Source organism: Haliotis rufescens, unplaced genomic scaffold (assembly GCF_023055435.1).
Source record: "Haliotis rufescens isolate VD_foot unplaced genomic scaffold, xgHalRufe1.0.p SCAF_6, whole genome shotgun sequence".
In the NCBI taxonomy this organism is placed as follows: domain Eukaryota; kingdom Metazoa; phylum Mollusca; class Gastropoda; order Lepetellida; family Haliotidae; genus Haliotis; species Haliotis rufescens.
The window spans coordinates 43,950,651-43,967,950 of NW_025964334.1; the positions used below are offsets into that span (position 1 = coordinate 43,950,651).

Genomic DNA, 17,300 nt, shown 5'->3' on the forward strand with positions numbered 1-17,300 from the left:
TCAATCTGTACACAACGGATGGCATTGTTGTAAAGAGCTGAAGTTGACAAAGGCTGCATTGGGAATTGCATTGTGCACACAGATTACTACAAACTCTGAGTTGGGTATTCACAACAATGAAGTAACACCCATGAAGATCCGGGTTAGAATAGATCTTCAGTAACCCATGCCTGTCATAAAAGGCGACAATGCTTGCCATTAGAGGAGACTGATGGGATCGGGGGGCCGCTTGCCGAATTACATGTATCAATGCTCACGATATCAATCACTGGATTGTCTTGTCCAGACTCAATTATTTACAGACCTCTGTCATACAGCTGGAATATTGCTGAGTGCGATGTTAAGCAACAAACAAACAAGCAAACAAACCACGAAGTAAAGTGCAGGTACAAGGAGCATGCGCCAGATGAGCAACAGAAGTGGCAAGTTGTTGCTGGAATTACAAGGTCGTGACGAGCATCATGCAACATTGTGGGATGATCTATCAGTGGCTGATTCGTCACCATTACTTGGGAGTGTGGCATGAGCAAGTGACAAATGGCAGTATCCATGGAGGACATATCTCTGTCATCAACAGTGAATGAGGGAGATTCTTGCCCATCTAAAGAACATTGTCATCGAGCAGAGGACCCTGCTAAACAACTGAAGTGAGTGGATGAGCATGAGTCTTAAGGTCAGGTGCTTCAGTTTCTTAAGGCCAGTGAAGGACACATCCAGGCATGAAGCTATGGAGCCAATCACAGGTGCTCACCATGCTGAAGACTGACGGGGAAGGTCAACACTTCTGAGGCAAACGAAGGGGAGGTTGGACACCATACAGCAAGCACTGTCATCATCGAGACGACTAATGGATTCAGTGTGGTTGAGTTGACCCTCATCATTGTAAGGAGTAAAGGAACATAAATCAGCTGGTGGAAGAGAATGGCAATGGCGTCTGAGGCACAGACGTAAGCACCAAAGGCGTAGACTAAAAAGAGGAGCTGAGGTTGCAGTAGCAGGAGACATCTGAGGTGCTCTGGGTTGAGGTGACTGAAACGTATCTGAGCAAGGAACCAGTGAATGGCTGGCACAAATGCCAGGCATGATTGACAAGTGTGGCATCCTGTGCAGACAGAATGTGTCTGAGGGGATGGAGGACGATTCCATGAAGAATGTTGAGGTGCCTGGGAACACCTTGTTGATGAACGAAAATGACGTCTGGTTGGAGGTGTCGGATGATTAATGCAAAGTCCAGAAGATGGAAAGGGTGCTAACCATGCATGCCTGATCTACCCCATCTGCCGAAGGGTCACAGATGTTTAGTAACAGGTGTTGCAGAGGTAGACGTAGTAGGTGAAACAGTCATCACAACTGGCAAGACATCCGAGGTGGTCATGGGTGATTGTCAGCCACAGTAAAAATTTTGTATGTGCTGCTCTGCCCTCTCTTCTGGCATGCCTGCAAATAAGCCTTAGATTCTGTGAACAAAGAGGCAGCAGACACTGTTAGCACCTAGCTAAAGTCGAGGGGGTCCTCAACACAACTTGCACACCCTCTGCAACAAGATTTAAACATGCAATTCTGCAGACATAAAAAATAATGTACTAAGTATGTTTGTATAGCAAGTACTTACCACCTGCTTAACCTTGAAGTCATTGAGAACAAAGCTTGTCTAACAACGCTCAAAGTCCAAATGGTGGGATCGTGTAGAGAAGAATAAAAAGCAAACGGTTTCGAACATGACTACATTTCAATAATATCACATCAAATTGTTTTACATGTATGTGGGAGGAATGTAGGGCATGTTGGCAGGGTACATAGGGACAAAGCATCACAATCAGTGCAAGGCGGGGATCATGACAGAAGTTGCAGGCTTATGTATTTAGATCCATCTATCCACCCTTCCATCCATTCTGTAAGCTTTCTCTCAGTTTAACCTCCATCTCATGTCATACTGCATGCTTTTGACTTTCAGCACTCTTTGCCCCAGCGTGCACCGGCCCAGGCTATTTTCTCACTGATAGACCAAGCTGCCCACAGCTACAACTTCAAATGTTTAGATTGTATACATTTTATAATTAGTTTCTACTTTACGTCTCAAGGAAGGAATATCTCTTTTTGTTTATCTATTGCTGATCCTGAGTCAGTTTCTCATCATGTGAGGATTTGGATGGACATGACATTCATTCATACTTCGGTTAGTTGATAATGTATTGCAGGATGTTGTATATAATGATGATTTCTACTTAATGTGATGGGTTGTGTAGTGCAGTTCTGATTTGACTGATTAGAAATATAATGTATCTCATATATACTTTTGATTGATGTATCTGGGTAAGTTCAGATGTTTGAGCGTTGTATGTTTGATATATCTGCATACATATTTATTAATTATATGCAGAGGTGTCACTGGCAACATTTGCCGAGTGTGTGTGTACCAGCTACAGTTCATAACGGTGTTACCAGCATGGGCTTGACCAGTGTAGTATGTCATATCACATCAGATACTTTCTGTGTATTCTGTGTTCCATGTTATTGTAATAATACCTCAAGTTTAATACAGATTGTTCTTTTGTAGCTCTGTATCTTGATGCATTGTACAAATATGTGCTTTTCTATATAGGTTTATAATTACAAAGGGAAGTTATTGTACACATATATGAGATTCTATATTATAATGGTTTATGTGGTTACTTCATTGTTTCGAGCTGACATATGTACATACGTATGTACTCCATAAACATCATCAGCCTCACACCCCACAACTGTTTGTGTTCATTTGGGATGCTACCCATACTGTCTAACCCTGTCAGTTACCCCTATCGGCCCAAACATAGCACTGTACATGCTACAACTATCTTACGAGAAGCTGTTTAAAAATGGCAACAATCTTTTTGTTAAATATCACTGAATGATTACCTATATGCTTTATATGGTCATCTGCAGAGCCTTCTTAACACCACATTCTATACATATGATCCTCTGATGTTGGTCACAGAGGGTGTGCACATCAAAACACCCATAACTAATGATGACTGCATACACTGCCTGTGTCATATGGTATCACCCGGTATTCAAACAGCTCCATGTATTGTGAAGTGAAGACAATTACATAAAAAATGGTCAGCTTATTGATATTTAGTTTTTGTATGGGATTGTTTATATTGTACATGTAGTAGCAATGCTATTACAATCAGTTTGTGCCTACATGTACTTTATGTCAACACAAGAAACCAAAAAGTCAATAACAAAGGAAATAATCTTTCCTGTTTTCCCAGTCCACTGAACTATATAATAAGAAGTTCCCTATGAGGTGATGACTGCAAAGAGAGAATAGTGAGTGAATATCAGTAAGACATTACGTACATGTAGGTCCAGCAGTAACAGAGATTATGTAACAAAGAGGATTTTTTTCAAACTTGTAACACTCATTTCCTTTTGTATCTTGTGCATGTTGTGCGATGTGTCAGGTGCTATCTTGTTGCAGATGTTGTTAAACTGAGTCATTGTGTCTTGGATAATCTACTGTTTCAGAAAACAAGTGATATTTCCAGTTTGAATATGGTATGTGAGAGTAATCCTAACCTTTGTTTTCCCAGAGAAGTTTGTTGTAATTTTTGCTTAGTGTACCAGGAGGAAACAGTAGACATTGGGCCAAATGTATCCTACTTAGTGAAAAGTGTCAGGAGAAGGGAGTGATAATGTGCTGGGTCAGGGTGAAGAGAGCACGTAACTTATCTACTAAAAACATAACATTTACTCTAGCTGCAGTCCTTGTGAGAAAGAAACGTCCATGTCTGAATCTTTAGTGTCCATAGATGAATGCATTGCATCTAAATCTTCTCTCCCCATTTAAAGGGATTGAACTGTGAATGAGGTCAGGAAGCCATTTGCAGAAGATATGGAGTAGATTCAGGAGTCATAACATTTGGATAAAGACCACCTGCTGACTGGTACTGCTGTTAGTTCATACAGAGTGACTCCCCTTTCTTCTTACACCATCTTTGGCTTTCACTCTAGCTGGCAACCATTACAGTTGTTGCCATTACTGCAGTGATTTGTATTGCAGCATTATGTCAAATCCCCAATTACACTGAGCTGACAAAAGTAATGAGCTGCCAAAGATGCTTGAATAAATGAATCACATGTTAATGCTTGTTTCTGCCAGTACCAGACAGAGTCAGTGAGGCAGCAAAGAGAAGCACTGTTTACAGCAAACAGATGGTCCAATCTGGACAACACCCTCAAATCAGTTTGAATTATACACAAAATACAACACATTCATCTTACTAATTTGCACCATCAATAGTCTTGCTTTTTCCTAATCATAGTCATGCTATCTGCCTACCAAGGCAATGAACACCGCATGTTAATATGATCTCATACCAAACAATATCGAGATAACCTATTTGGACAGGGGCAAAGGTGCACAAAGCAATCAGCAAAGGATTTTTTACTTTATTCCAGAAATCTTATTGGAGTCATTCTAAACTGCAGTCATTTGTTCCACTTATGACCACCCAAAGCCTGACCAAGTTGCTTGTACCAAGCTAGCAACTTTCCCCTGTATTTAAATCTGTCTATACTAAACTGAGGGGCAAAAGAAACTACTAGAATACTATTTTTTTTATGTAACTGAAAATTGAAAGATCTGTTGTTAAATGTTATTGTGTCTATTTAACCATCACTCATTCCTGCAACAGTTTGTTCAAAGTAATCTGTGACTGGGTAATTTTGTGCAATAGATTCATTCAATGAAGACTGGGGTAAGAAATGAATTTGTAACCACATGACCCCTACCATGTTTGAAATGTTGTAAATTTGTGCTGAAAATGCTTATTTATTAATTGTTAAAGATAGATCCCATCAGCAGTTGTTTATTGAGCAAATTTAATTTTAATTTTATAAGTTATAAATAAATTTATACCTAAAAAATAAAACCATGTAGAAGTATTCTTTGAGTGCTGACTAAGCGCCTGTTCAGTTATATATATAAGAAAGGGTTGTCTTAATAGTTGTAAAATAGTAAGGGTAGTCTGAATAGTATTAAGGATAGTCTGGATACTAATATATGTACAATTTCTTTCAATTCAAATTCATTGTAGGAAATGCAGTCTAATATTCCACTTTTGGACGTATATAACATAGACTTTAATACACCAGTTGGCGACAATAAGGCAAGGTACAACTACACAACAACAAAACTTCCTGTGACACCAATATTTTAGTGTATTTAACAAGTAAAGTTTGGTTTTCAATATTGTAGTACATGTATGGAATCAAGTTACAAAAACGCAACAGAAAAGCATGCATTCCATGTAAAAGTTGACTTTCATGCAAGCCCCATGCATTTCACTTATATATATGATCTTGTTTCTTTTGCCCCTCAGTTTAACTAATTTGGGTTAAAATTGAATTCTTTTTCAAATGAAACTGTATTGCTGTATTGGCCACTTAAGGTATTGCCATGTGAGCATTTCAGCTAGTTGTTGATCTTGTTTATTATTGAATTTCACTTACCTTTACATATGAAATGCCTGCAAATTGAATTTGGTTAAATCCATCAGTATTTGCTTTCTGGCAAAGTTATCACCTAGAAACCAGTCTTTCACCTTTTCATCAATGGTCAATTTTGCTGGTCATCAAACTAATCATCCAATCTTACAACAATCTTAATATTCTCCCATTATCATCCAGTAACCAGTCACAGATTAGTTGCATCTCACCTTATTGATACTGACCAATATTGACCTATGGAACTTGATCTGGGTTTTACGTAGAACTATCAAACTATCAAAATATCAAATTTGGTCGCATAAACAAGCAACATTGGCTGTCTAATTTTTCAATATATCATTGTGAAAACTTACTAAATTCTATATCCCACTTTTGCACTCACTATTTTAAAGAAATAAACTGACATATTGAAAGAGAAAAGGTCATATTCTAGTCCAATCTAGAATCTGGCACCGATATAAATGTCATGTAGTGACTTGATATCTGATTTGGTCAGATGCACCAGGAAACAAGATGACATCGTAGTTGGATCAAGAAAATCATATTTGGTGTATAGGTATCATCAAATGATGGGGTTCCCTGACAGTCAATTTCAGCTGTTTCCTCTTCTGCCAAATTTGTCCCCTCTGTTGCTTGTAATCAGATTACCTGTGTCCAACACTGGCCAAAGATTTGTGTAGAAGTAGGCTTACACATGTAGCATGTGCAGTCCGGTGGTCAACTTCTGTCAGTGTCCCAGCCTGCTGTTTTGTCTGGGTAATAGACCAAGCTGAAGGTCTGCCACAGTCATAACTGGTATACGTAATTGTTGCACTAATGGGACGTGGTGCCTGTGTTGGTCGTCTTGTTCATGGTCGAAAATAACTATGCATCACGGTTTCCATCTTCCATCAAGTTGCATCAGTGCCATTGATGAAAGTGATGGGTAATTGAGAACGACTCGATGCCTACTTGGCTTAAATGGGTCTGCACGGCCTGGGGTGGGATTCCATGGGGGGTATGCACATGAGGTGTCGGTAGCAAGATACTATTACTTGTACAACTAATTATGGATAGAGTTGATAGTGCAGATTACTTCTGTTGAAAATCGGAAGATTTTATAGTGTGATGAAAGCTAAAATAGGGGATAATGGCTTTGATGTAATAGAGATAGGGTATTTGCCAGAATTATAGAGCTCATGCAAGGCTCAGTAGCTTATCTTAATATTCTAGAATATTTACACATTACACTAAGGTAATCAAGATCTTGACAAAACAAATGACAGAATGAATAGAATGGCATGTTCAGATACCTTCTGAATATCAGATTTCATGATGATATATGCTAAAATGGTGTGGTAATAGGCCAATATACCATTTAAACATGTCTGCCTAGGTGTCATATATTTCATGTCAGATCATCTATGCAAAGTTCTAGATATAGACTTTAGGGTGGTCCAAAAGAAGATGTTGAAAATGTAAATGTTTAGGATGATTGACAGATGACAGAGCGATGACAGACATGAGGCGAGTAGTGGATTCTTGTAAAAGGTTTGCACATCGATTTTTCGTTTCATACTTAAATGAACTGAAGAAAGTACACAGTCAAACTTTATAATTAAATTTGACAACGAAAATGTGTTATCTATAATAGTTTTACCAAATACTGTTGTATATTTCAAAGCAAACAAAAATGACAAGATTGAGTGACGTGACATGAACCAGGTGATTGTTTAATTTATGCACATAACTTGACTCGCCCACAGAGTCAGTACCCAATAAACGGAGAGTAGGATCAAAAACAAAGTTCATAGGACCTGTCAATCAAGGCAAGAGGCGAGAAGAACTGCAACAGTCAGGCGTAAACGACCCCAAACAAATATGTCCGGGAGAAGGTGGCTTTTTCAAATGGCATGGTCAGTTACTGCCAGATTGAAACATTAGATCCCAAAGAATATGAAAATACAGTTAGAAAAATGTGGGTTAGAAATGAAACCTGAAGACATGAAATTTGTGGAACCCAGGCGAGCGGGAAAAACAGGCGAGCGAGCCTGCATGTTTGCTGTTTCATTCCTTCTCAGCCACAAATATGATATACTGTATATTGTACATGACACACTATGTATACTCACATGCAAAAGAAACGCAAGTGGTTTTAAGCAAATAGGTAACAAACACGGAACCATAAATTGATACGTGTTTTAGCATGTAGTGAAGCCTGATGGTGTTATCAATATTTTTGGTTGCATTTTGGAAGCCCCGAGTATAAACGCAACATAAAAAACGAATCGCCAAAGCGCACCATTTCAATGAATATGTGGCTATCATGCACCCATTTCTCATGAAATCGAAAATGCACGAACTGTCATAAACTGTACTGGGTATAAAACTGTGGCTGATTCTTGGACCTACCACTCCTTGGTCAACAATGCCACGCCTAACTCAAATTCAGAGAAACCAGGCTATCGGACGTTTGGAAGCTGGAGAGTCTGTCCAAGATGTTGCCCGTCATTTCAACGTTAACATTACCACAATTTACCGTCTCCTGCATTGATACAATGCCACACATACCACAGATGACCTTCCTTGGAGCGGTCGTCCTAGGGTCACCACACCTCGACAAGATCGGCAGATTACCCGTCAACACCAGCGACATCCGTTCCAAACTGTAAGTGAAAGTGCTTGACAGACCATAGGAACACATAATCGACACATTAGCCGGGACACTGTGATCCGACGTCTCCATTCCAACAACCTCAGATGTCGCCGACCAGCACATCGTCCTGTTCTCCAACCATGGCATCGACAAGCACGACTTCAGTGGGCACAGGGTCATCGCAATTGGCGTCATCGTGAGTGGAGGTGTGTAATCTTCTCTGATGAAAGTCGCTTTTGTGTCTCCCATGCAGTTTGAAAAGTCAGAATTTGGCGGCGTCGAGGTGGTCGTTTCGCTCACAGAAACGTTGTGGAAAGGGATCCATGGCGTGGACCTAGCGTCGTGATATGGGCAAGGATTGGACTAAATGCAAGACATGGACCCATGTGCTTTCTGAATGTTGGTCAAGGTCGGGGACTCGGCATTACTGCTCAGTGGTATATCGACCAAGTGATCAGACCCCACGTTGTTCCATTTTTTGCACAACATCAACAACACATTTTTCAGCAGGACAACACTTGTCCCCATGTTGCCAGAGCTACCATGGCCTTTCTGCAACAACACAACATCCGTGTTCTACCGTGGCCAGCCCTCAGCCCTGATCTGAACCCCATCAAACACTTGTGGGATGAGGTTCAAAGACATCTGCACAATGTGCGCCCAGTCCCTACAACTGCGGATGAACTACGCACAGCTGCTCTGGATGTGTGCAGGAGGATCCCTAGGGCCTTCACAAATCATCTGATCCACTCAATGTACAGGATATGTGTGGCAGTGATCAATGCTAATGGTGGTCACACCAGGTATTGACTGACATTTTGGGTATTGACCCGAAACTGTGTAAGCCCTTAACATTTAAAAAAACAATTATGTCATCTGCCTTTTAATCCATTAAACTGTCTTCAGTCAAATCTTTGTTTTTATTTTTGTCAATCTTGCACTATTAGTATTTCTTGTCTTTACTGTTGAAAATAAATAACATGTATACTGCATACTTGACTTCCGTTTCTTTTGCGTGTGAGTATATTAAATTTGATATACTGTATATTGGACAAGACACTATGTATTGAATGTGATATACTGTATATTGGACATGACACACTATGTATTGAATGTGATATACTGTATATTGGACATGACACACTATGTATTGAATGTGATATACTGTATATTGTACATGACACACTATGTATTGAATGTCATATACTGTATATTGGACATGACACACTATGTATTGAATGTGATATACTGTATATTGGACATGACACACTATGTATTGAATGTGATATACTGTATATTGGACATGACACACTATGTATTGAATGTGATATACTGTATATTGTACATGACACACTATGTATTGAATGTGATATACTGTATATTGGACATGACACACTATGTATTGAATGTGATATACTGTATATTGTACATGACACACTATGTATTGAATGTCATATACTGTATATTGGACATGACACACTATGCATTGAATGTGATATACTGTATATTGTACATGACACACTATGTATTGAATGTCATATACTGTATATTGTACATGACACACTATGCATTGAATGTGATATACTGTATATTGTACATGACACACTATGTATTGAATGTCATATACTGTATATTGGACATGACACACTATGCATTGAATGTGATATACTGTATATTGTACATGACACACTATGTATTGAATGTCATATACTGTATATTGGACATGACACACTATGTATTGAATGTGATATACTGTATATTGTACATGACACACTATGTATTGAATGTGATATATGTATATTGGACATGACACACTATGTATTGAATGTGATATACTGTATATTGTACATGACACACTATGTATACTATGGTATACTGAATACTGCATGTGAGATACAGAATGTGTCTCCTCCAGCAGGCACTGTGTTTACTCACCAGTCACATCTCACACCTACAGGTCACAAATACTGTCATGAGATCTGATGATGGGCTTTTAGGAAATATAACATCATGAACCTCATTTGTAGATTTCAAGGAGTAATAAACTCATGCACAAACTATTAAGATTCATTTGCTGAGGTAGTGATGAGAATTGACTCAACATAAGTTTGTTTAATATCATGTTACAGTGACTTCCATTCTTCCCATTAAGTCACAGTCATGAACACGTATTGGTAACAGCTCTCTTTTTCAGCATTAATGACTGAAAAACAACATTTTTTAGGCTATGCTTTAAATATGTGCATCTTGTCACATTCTTTAATGTGACAGTAATATTGTGTAGACATGGGAGCAACTTTACCTTTGACATATACTGATCAGTGAGGTGGTGACATCTTGACTGCGCTTGATGAAAGATGCTAGTTCCACAGCCTCTCTCTGGAGCTCTTTTCTCTTGTGGTTCATAATTGGCTCTGTGTACCCATCAATTATCAGTTGATTCTTCATTGCTACCTACAAGTTTAAACAGACTACACATAAAGCTATTCACCAATATGTCTCGATAGAACTGGAAGTTTTGGAAGTTGTTTAATCTGCCTGAATTAGGTGTAACTGTGAGGTGAAGTCTGTTCTCTGGTGTGTGTGTGCAATGACAATTCTCTCCTTGGTTGAGGCTGACAGGTATGCTGGATGTGTTGTTTGTGAGTGTACAATGAAAGCTCGTTCCACCCGTGACGAACAGGTCTGGTTGTTGATGTAAAATAGTGATAGCTAAATAGACAGATTTTTTACTCATGCACCGATTGTCTTTGAATGTAATTTCCAGTTATTTTATGACTGTTTAATAATCTCATACCAACTTTGACTGGAGTAGGTCCGATAGTTTTTCAGATATTGTAGTAAACGTCGGTACCTTAAATTAACTTCCAGACTATACATGTGGTTGATGTGAATTATCCCAGTGGCAGAAGCTGAGAGATTTGCTGGGTGTGATGTTTGTGAGTGTATGTGAGTTTGTGTGTGTGTGGTTGATGTGAATTATACCAGTGGCAGAAGCTGAGAGATTTGCTGGGTGTGTTTTTGAGAGACACACACAGAGAGACACACAGAGTGACACACAGAGAGACAGAGAGAGAGAGAGATATGTCACTTACCTCAGTGGTAGAGACTGACAGGTCTGCTGGTTGGAAGTGGTGAATGTATGTATTGGGTGCTCCTTGCTCCTGACACATTGTTTTGACAAAATGGGATATATCCACATGAGGGCTTACTTGGCGACAGATCTTTAGTAGATCATCATATCTTCTATGTTGTTCTTTGGCCTGCAACAAATCCACTTTGTGTTATGTTGAGCAAGTTTTCAAGACACCTGAATGGATTGAAGTTACCGGTAATTTACTCCACAGTAGTGTGCTCTACTTACCTTGGTGAGTAGCAAGAGGGCATGACTTTCTATGGCTACATTGATAGTGTTACTGGTGTCAATGTAAATTTCCTCTAGTTCCTGTAACAGACAAACATGTATAGTTTTAACATACCACACTACACTGAAGAATAGGAAGGAATTCAAGTATGAATGAGGACATTAATATATACAAGGTACAAAAAGAAACTGTGCATGTGACAATATGAGATGTAGAAATCCGATCTGCAAAAGCATCTGGGATTTAAACACATGTTATGGTCTTAACAATCCTACAGACCACTGACTCATGCATTTAGCAGTATTGTGACAACAGCTCACACAGGACAATCCATTCAAACACCATCAGAAATCGCCTACATGCACATGGAGTGCTTTCACATCAACCCACCACATGTCCAACAGGCACCAACAGGTTCAGCTATGTACAGTGGTGCAGAAATCTGTTTTGGTGTAGAAACGTCTTGTTTACAGATCAGTCCAGATTTCATTAATAACGCTCTTTTGGATGTCAGCTGTGTTTCGATGTACAGGAGAATGTTATGCCTAGACCTGTGTTTTTGATTGAAATCGTTTTGGTGGTGGCTTTGTAAGGGTGTGAGGAGGGACCACTGCATGAAACTATAACCCACTTGTTGCAGCAATGGTCATTTTTTGTACAGAGACAAAATTGTGCGACCAGTAGTCGTACCATTTTTTCAATGTCAAGTGCCTGGTGTTGTTTTGCGGCAGGACAATGTTTCATCTGGACTCACTCTGACTGAACATGTATAGGATGAAACAGAGTAACAGCTTCAAAATAAAAGATTTGGCAGAGGCACTCATGAGGATATGAAATTCAGTTTCACAGGCTTTCAATGCCAATCTCCAGGGGACCATGTGACACAGACGTCAGGTTTTTGTCAGAAGTTGTTAGAGTATAACATCATTTATTTATATGATGTAACAACTTCATTGTTACTCTCTGTTTGGTTGGCTTAAAATCTTGGATCACCTTCAGAATACAGTACCACAACCTGTCATGAGGACCAACTCTGTCGTAGGTCACATGTCTCAAAGACAAGCAACCAGTTTTTGTGAGAATCGGTCTGATGCGAACTTGCAACCTTCAGATTGTTAGTCCGACAGCTAAGTGACTGAGCTGCCACTGTGAAACTAATTGCAAATTTACCTAGTCATGCCTATGATGTTACGGAACTGAACGAAAAGGTGACGGACACTTACTAGTGATCCCGATGCCATGTGGCACACTCGTCCCATTCTGTAATCAACGAGATACCAACTGGTGAGGAAAGAGCCGATATGGCGCGAACTGAAACGGCTCTTGGCGTCAGACGTCTAACTCGCGGATACACATGAATGACATTTTATAATTTATCGGGTGATTTTTGTGACAGAAAAGGGTAATAGGGAACACTGTAAGGATAATGTGGATACATGTAAGAAACGAGGGAGGCATAAGCATGGCTAGTGACGACACAAGGGTGAGTTCGCTTTGGAATCAGTACTGAATAAATGTAGTGTATGAAAGTGGATTGTGTGAATGTTCCAGGACAGTTTCCAGTAGCCAAAATATTTTACACTAAACCATTTCATCCTTTCTTCTCGACGGTTTTGTGTGAAGGACTTTAGGAGCCACTATTGAATTCTATAATTGCCACTAAACTAAACTCTCAACTTCGATGCGCATATTCAATGACATTGTGTGTAGAAATGATAGATCACTGGAAGGAGCTTATGCACACTCGATGACCACTAAACACAGATGAACATCTACCTCTTCCAAATATGAAATGGAAGTTATACAAGACACACGATGCTACACTTCCGGAGTTCCAACACCTGGATGTGAATTTCTATAACTTAGTGCACAATCCCGAAATGAAGATAACAATGTCAGCATCACATTTCAAGGATTTAGCATCGGTTGTCAGGTACTCCGTGGATATCGGGGCATATATAAATTGGTTTGTTGCCAGAATTAGACACATCATACTGCCTCTTCAACCATCCTATAAAGGAATTGTGCCGGAAATACCCATGACTATTAGGACCGATCAAGTCGAACTAATTCACAGCCTCCTTGACTCGGTCGTTAAGATGCAAGAAGATTTACTATCATCCCAAGTCTGGACTTCCTTACAGTTACCTAGACTACAGCGACAACAGCTCCTATCCCAGATGATGTCAAGGGCCATATCTAACCAGAACAGGAAGTTTGTGACCTCACAACCAATATCAGTGACCACAACTTTCAACGGGTAACTGCGCCCAAACAGCCTCCTGAGAAGAAGTTTGTCCCCTCCGGAAAGGATTCCTTCCAACCGAGGCGAAGGTACGACAAGCCACAATCTTCACAGGACTCTTTTCGCCAGCCAAGGCGATATAATCGCCATGGAAGATCAAACGGCAGAATGGAGAGAAAATTCTGACTTCCTTACAATCCCTTCCGACGTTATAGACCCTTTTGACCTAGTTATGTCTATGGATTGCGTTATACGCCTACCATCTTTCCACGTAACGCCGACCCGGGCCCTGTCGGAGGGGGCCTTCTCTTATACGCCGAAAATTGGAAGCAAGTTACGCCCGACGACTGGATTCTAGACGCTGTGGCTCACAGTTACAAGCTACACTTCAGGAACCATCCGAGTCTCAACATACACGCCGTGGGTTGAAGCTTTCACCTGACTGGTGCCAAGTTAGCAGCTGCAGAATTGGCTGTCAGGAAACTACTAAAGAGGTGAGCCATTCGGGAACTAAAGGAGTCCAACAACACTAAAGGTTATTACTCCCCAGTTTTTTTAAGTCCCGAAGAAGAACACAACCGAGATGAGGATGATAATGGATCTAAAGACCCTCAAGAATAGATATCTGGTGCGGCCTCCAAAATTCAAGATTTAATCCATACGGAAGTCAAAATCTTCTTGATCAAACTTATGACTTACCTAGGTTACCTAGTCAACCCAGCCAAGTCAGAGATCACTCCGGTCCAAGACATTATATACATCGGAGCAAGATTCCAGCTAGACAGGGGATATCTATGTCCACCAGAGGATCAATTCAACAAGACTATAAAGATGATCCAATCAATCTCAAGTCAACCCAGCAAGTTGCTGAGGTGGTAGATGTTTCTGCAAGGAAACTTGACATCTCTAGAGGTTATGACCTTCAGAGGAAGGCTGAGGCTACGTCCTCTACAGACATGGGTCAACTCTACTCTCGAAGGGCCTAGAGTTCCAGTCTCAGTTACCTCCCACTTTGGTACAAGACCTCCAATGGTGTAATCACAGAGAACATGTGATGAGTGGGATCCCGTGGACTTATCCGATGCCAGAACATCATCTATTCACAGACACGTCAGATTTGTGATGAGAAGTCCATATGGACGATCTCACAGTTCATAGAACACAGAGGAGGAAAACCTTCATATCAACTATAGGGAAATGAAGGCCATATATACTGAACCACAAAAGAAACATCACCATGGATAGATATATGAGAAACCTTATTTGTCCAAACACTGTAAACATACTTTGAGACATGTTAAAAAGAAGAAACTTGGCTAAAACTGATCATCAAGGTTGAAATTAAAGTGTCAAATGTTCTTAAAGTGAAACACTACACTAGCCGCTGAGAAAATGGCATCACAAGTCAGTATCTCGTGTGTCTGCCATGTGCATTGATGACTGCTGTGCTGTGCAACATCATTCAGACGTCTTTGAATCTCATCCCACATGGGCTCAGTGGGATATAAATCGAAACTGAGGGCAGGCCACTGCATGGTTCTGATGCCATTCTGCTGGAGGAAGTCTCTTGTTGCTCTTGCAGTGTGGGCACGGGCGTTATCATGCTGAAAATCGTGGTTGCGGCGACATGCCAAATGAGGTATGGCGTGTGGTCTCAAGACTTGATCAATGTACACCATTGCCTGTCCCTGGACCAATGTTCTGGAAGACTGTGCAAGACCAATTCCACCCAATACCATGATGCTCGAACCACACCACAAGTCTCTTTCAACAACACAAGCATCCAAATGACGTTCCCCACGGCATCGCCAGACTTTCTCTTTCTGCCATCTGCTGTTGAGATACAGTAACGGCTCTCATCTGAGAAGAGGACTCTTCTCCACTGGGGTGGCGCCAATGCTAGTGCTCTGTTGCCCACTGAAGACGGTCCCGGTGATGACGTGGTGTCAGAATGGGTCCTCGGTGTGGCCTGTGACCTGTGTCCTGTGACAGAGCAGGTGTCAATCGTCGATGTCCACACTAATGTGTCGCTGGTGTGTCCCAATGGTCTGTCGAACAGTTTCTGCAGCAGTAACAAAGCGATCTTGAAGATGCTGTCACACAATCTGATGATTCTGACGTCAGGTGGTGACCCCTGGTCTGCCACTACGTGGTCCGTCATCTGTAGTGTTGGTGGTATGGTACCGTTGGTGGAGCCTGTATATGGTCCTTACATGGACTCGAAATGCATTGGCTACTTGCCGGGCGGATTGTCCAGCTTGCAATCATCAAAAGGCTTGGTGTCGCTGATTTCTTGTCAATCTTGGTAGCAATTCAATAATGAATGAATGTTATCCAAACTGGGTGGATTTTTATAGTGCAAGAAATGGAGGAATGCATGTGCATTTCAGTTTGCACGAAACTCATGTGCATCGGGTTACCTTGGACGTTGCCGTGATGCGTTTGGACCATCAGTTTTATTGTCATCTGCTTTGTTTTTTTATCATCAAATTTCATTTTTCCAAACAAGGTAATGTTAAATTTTAGAAAATTTGACAAAAATTACACAGATATTTAACTGACAACTTTTCATGCAATGTTACTTGGGGTGATGTTTCTTTTGTGGTTCAGTATATTACACCATCCTCGAATGGAGAACACAGCTTCATCTATCATCTGTTCTCATAGCCACGGACAACACCACAGTAGTGGCATATATTCAGAAGCAGGGAGGAACCAGATCCAATTCCCTGATGATGGAGACAACACGATTGTTTGCCTTGGCAGATTCCTTCAACTGGCGGATGGAAGCGAGACAGATGGGACAAGTTAGCCAGTGGAGAAGATGACTAGGGATTATTGATAATGCTGTATCAATCCCTTTGATAGTGGACTGCCTTCTTCATCTATGTCAGGACAATAAATTCAGACACGGGACGATATATCAGCCCTACATTCTGTACTTCAACATGATGGATTTTCGGTCGGAAACCATCCCATCCTCAACAGATTAATGATAGAAGATATAAAGACCCCTCGTATCTTCCCCATCGTTTCTGCTAGCCATGGCTACAGCAGCAAGAGTTTCGGAGTAACATGCCTTAGACGATTCTAGTCTTACCCATGATCAACATCAGACTTCTTTAACTATAAGATCGCTCCAAGAATTCGTAGCCAAGAACCACAATGGGACCGTTGGGTCATAGACACTATACAATCCAGTCATTAGGACCAACAGTGGATCAACCAGACAGACTCTTATGCCCCATCAGAGCTCCCAAGTTCTATCTGTCGGCTACAGACCCACATAGACACCATCAAAGGAGACTGTTACTATCCTGTAAGACCAACTTGAACAAGGATATCACAAAAGCTACTTTAGCAGGATGGATGATGGCCACAGTTGCACAAAGCTATACACAGGCTCAGAATTCCACACCACGCCTCAGATCCTGCTCAGCTCACGAAATAAGAGCCCTAGCCGCGAGTCTCACGTCATGGACATCAGTCTCAGTAGAACAAGTAGTTTCCAGCTGTCAGTGGGCCTCACAAAACACCTTCACCAGCTTTTACTTATGTG

The 17,300-nt window shown here is 40.7% G+C and overlaps 1 protein-coding gene across 4 annotated transcripts in view; it reads right to left on the bottom strand.

Moving 5' to 3' along the window:
- The window catches only part of LOC124114609 (spectrin alpha chain, non-erythrocytic 1-like), a 456,322-nt gene that overhangs the window by 227,471 nt on the left and 211,551 nt on the right, over positions 1-17,300 (bottom strand). For all 4 annotated transcript variants that reach the window (XM_048385836.1, XM_048385837.1, XM_048385833.1 and 1 more), the window contains exons 7-9: positions 11,496-11,576; positions 11,227-11,394; positions 10,434-10,585 (exon numbers count right to left, since the gene is read on the bottom strand). In XM_048385836.1, coding sequence (XP_048241793.1) covers positions 10,434-10,585; positions 11,227-11,394; positions 11,496-11,576 — 401 coding nt within the window. The remainder of the gene's footprint in view (positions 1-10,433; positions 10,586-11,226; positions 11,395-11,495; positions 11,577-17,300) is intronic.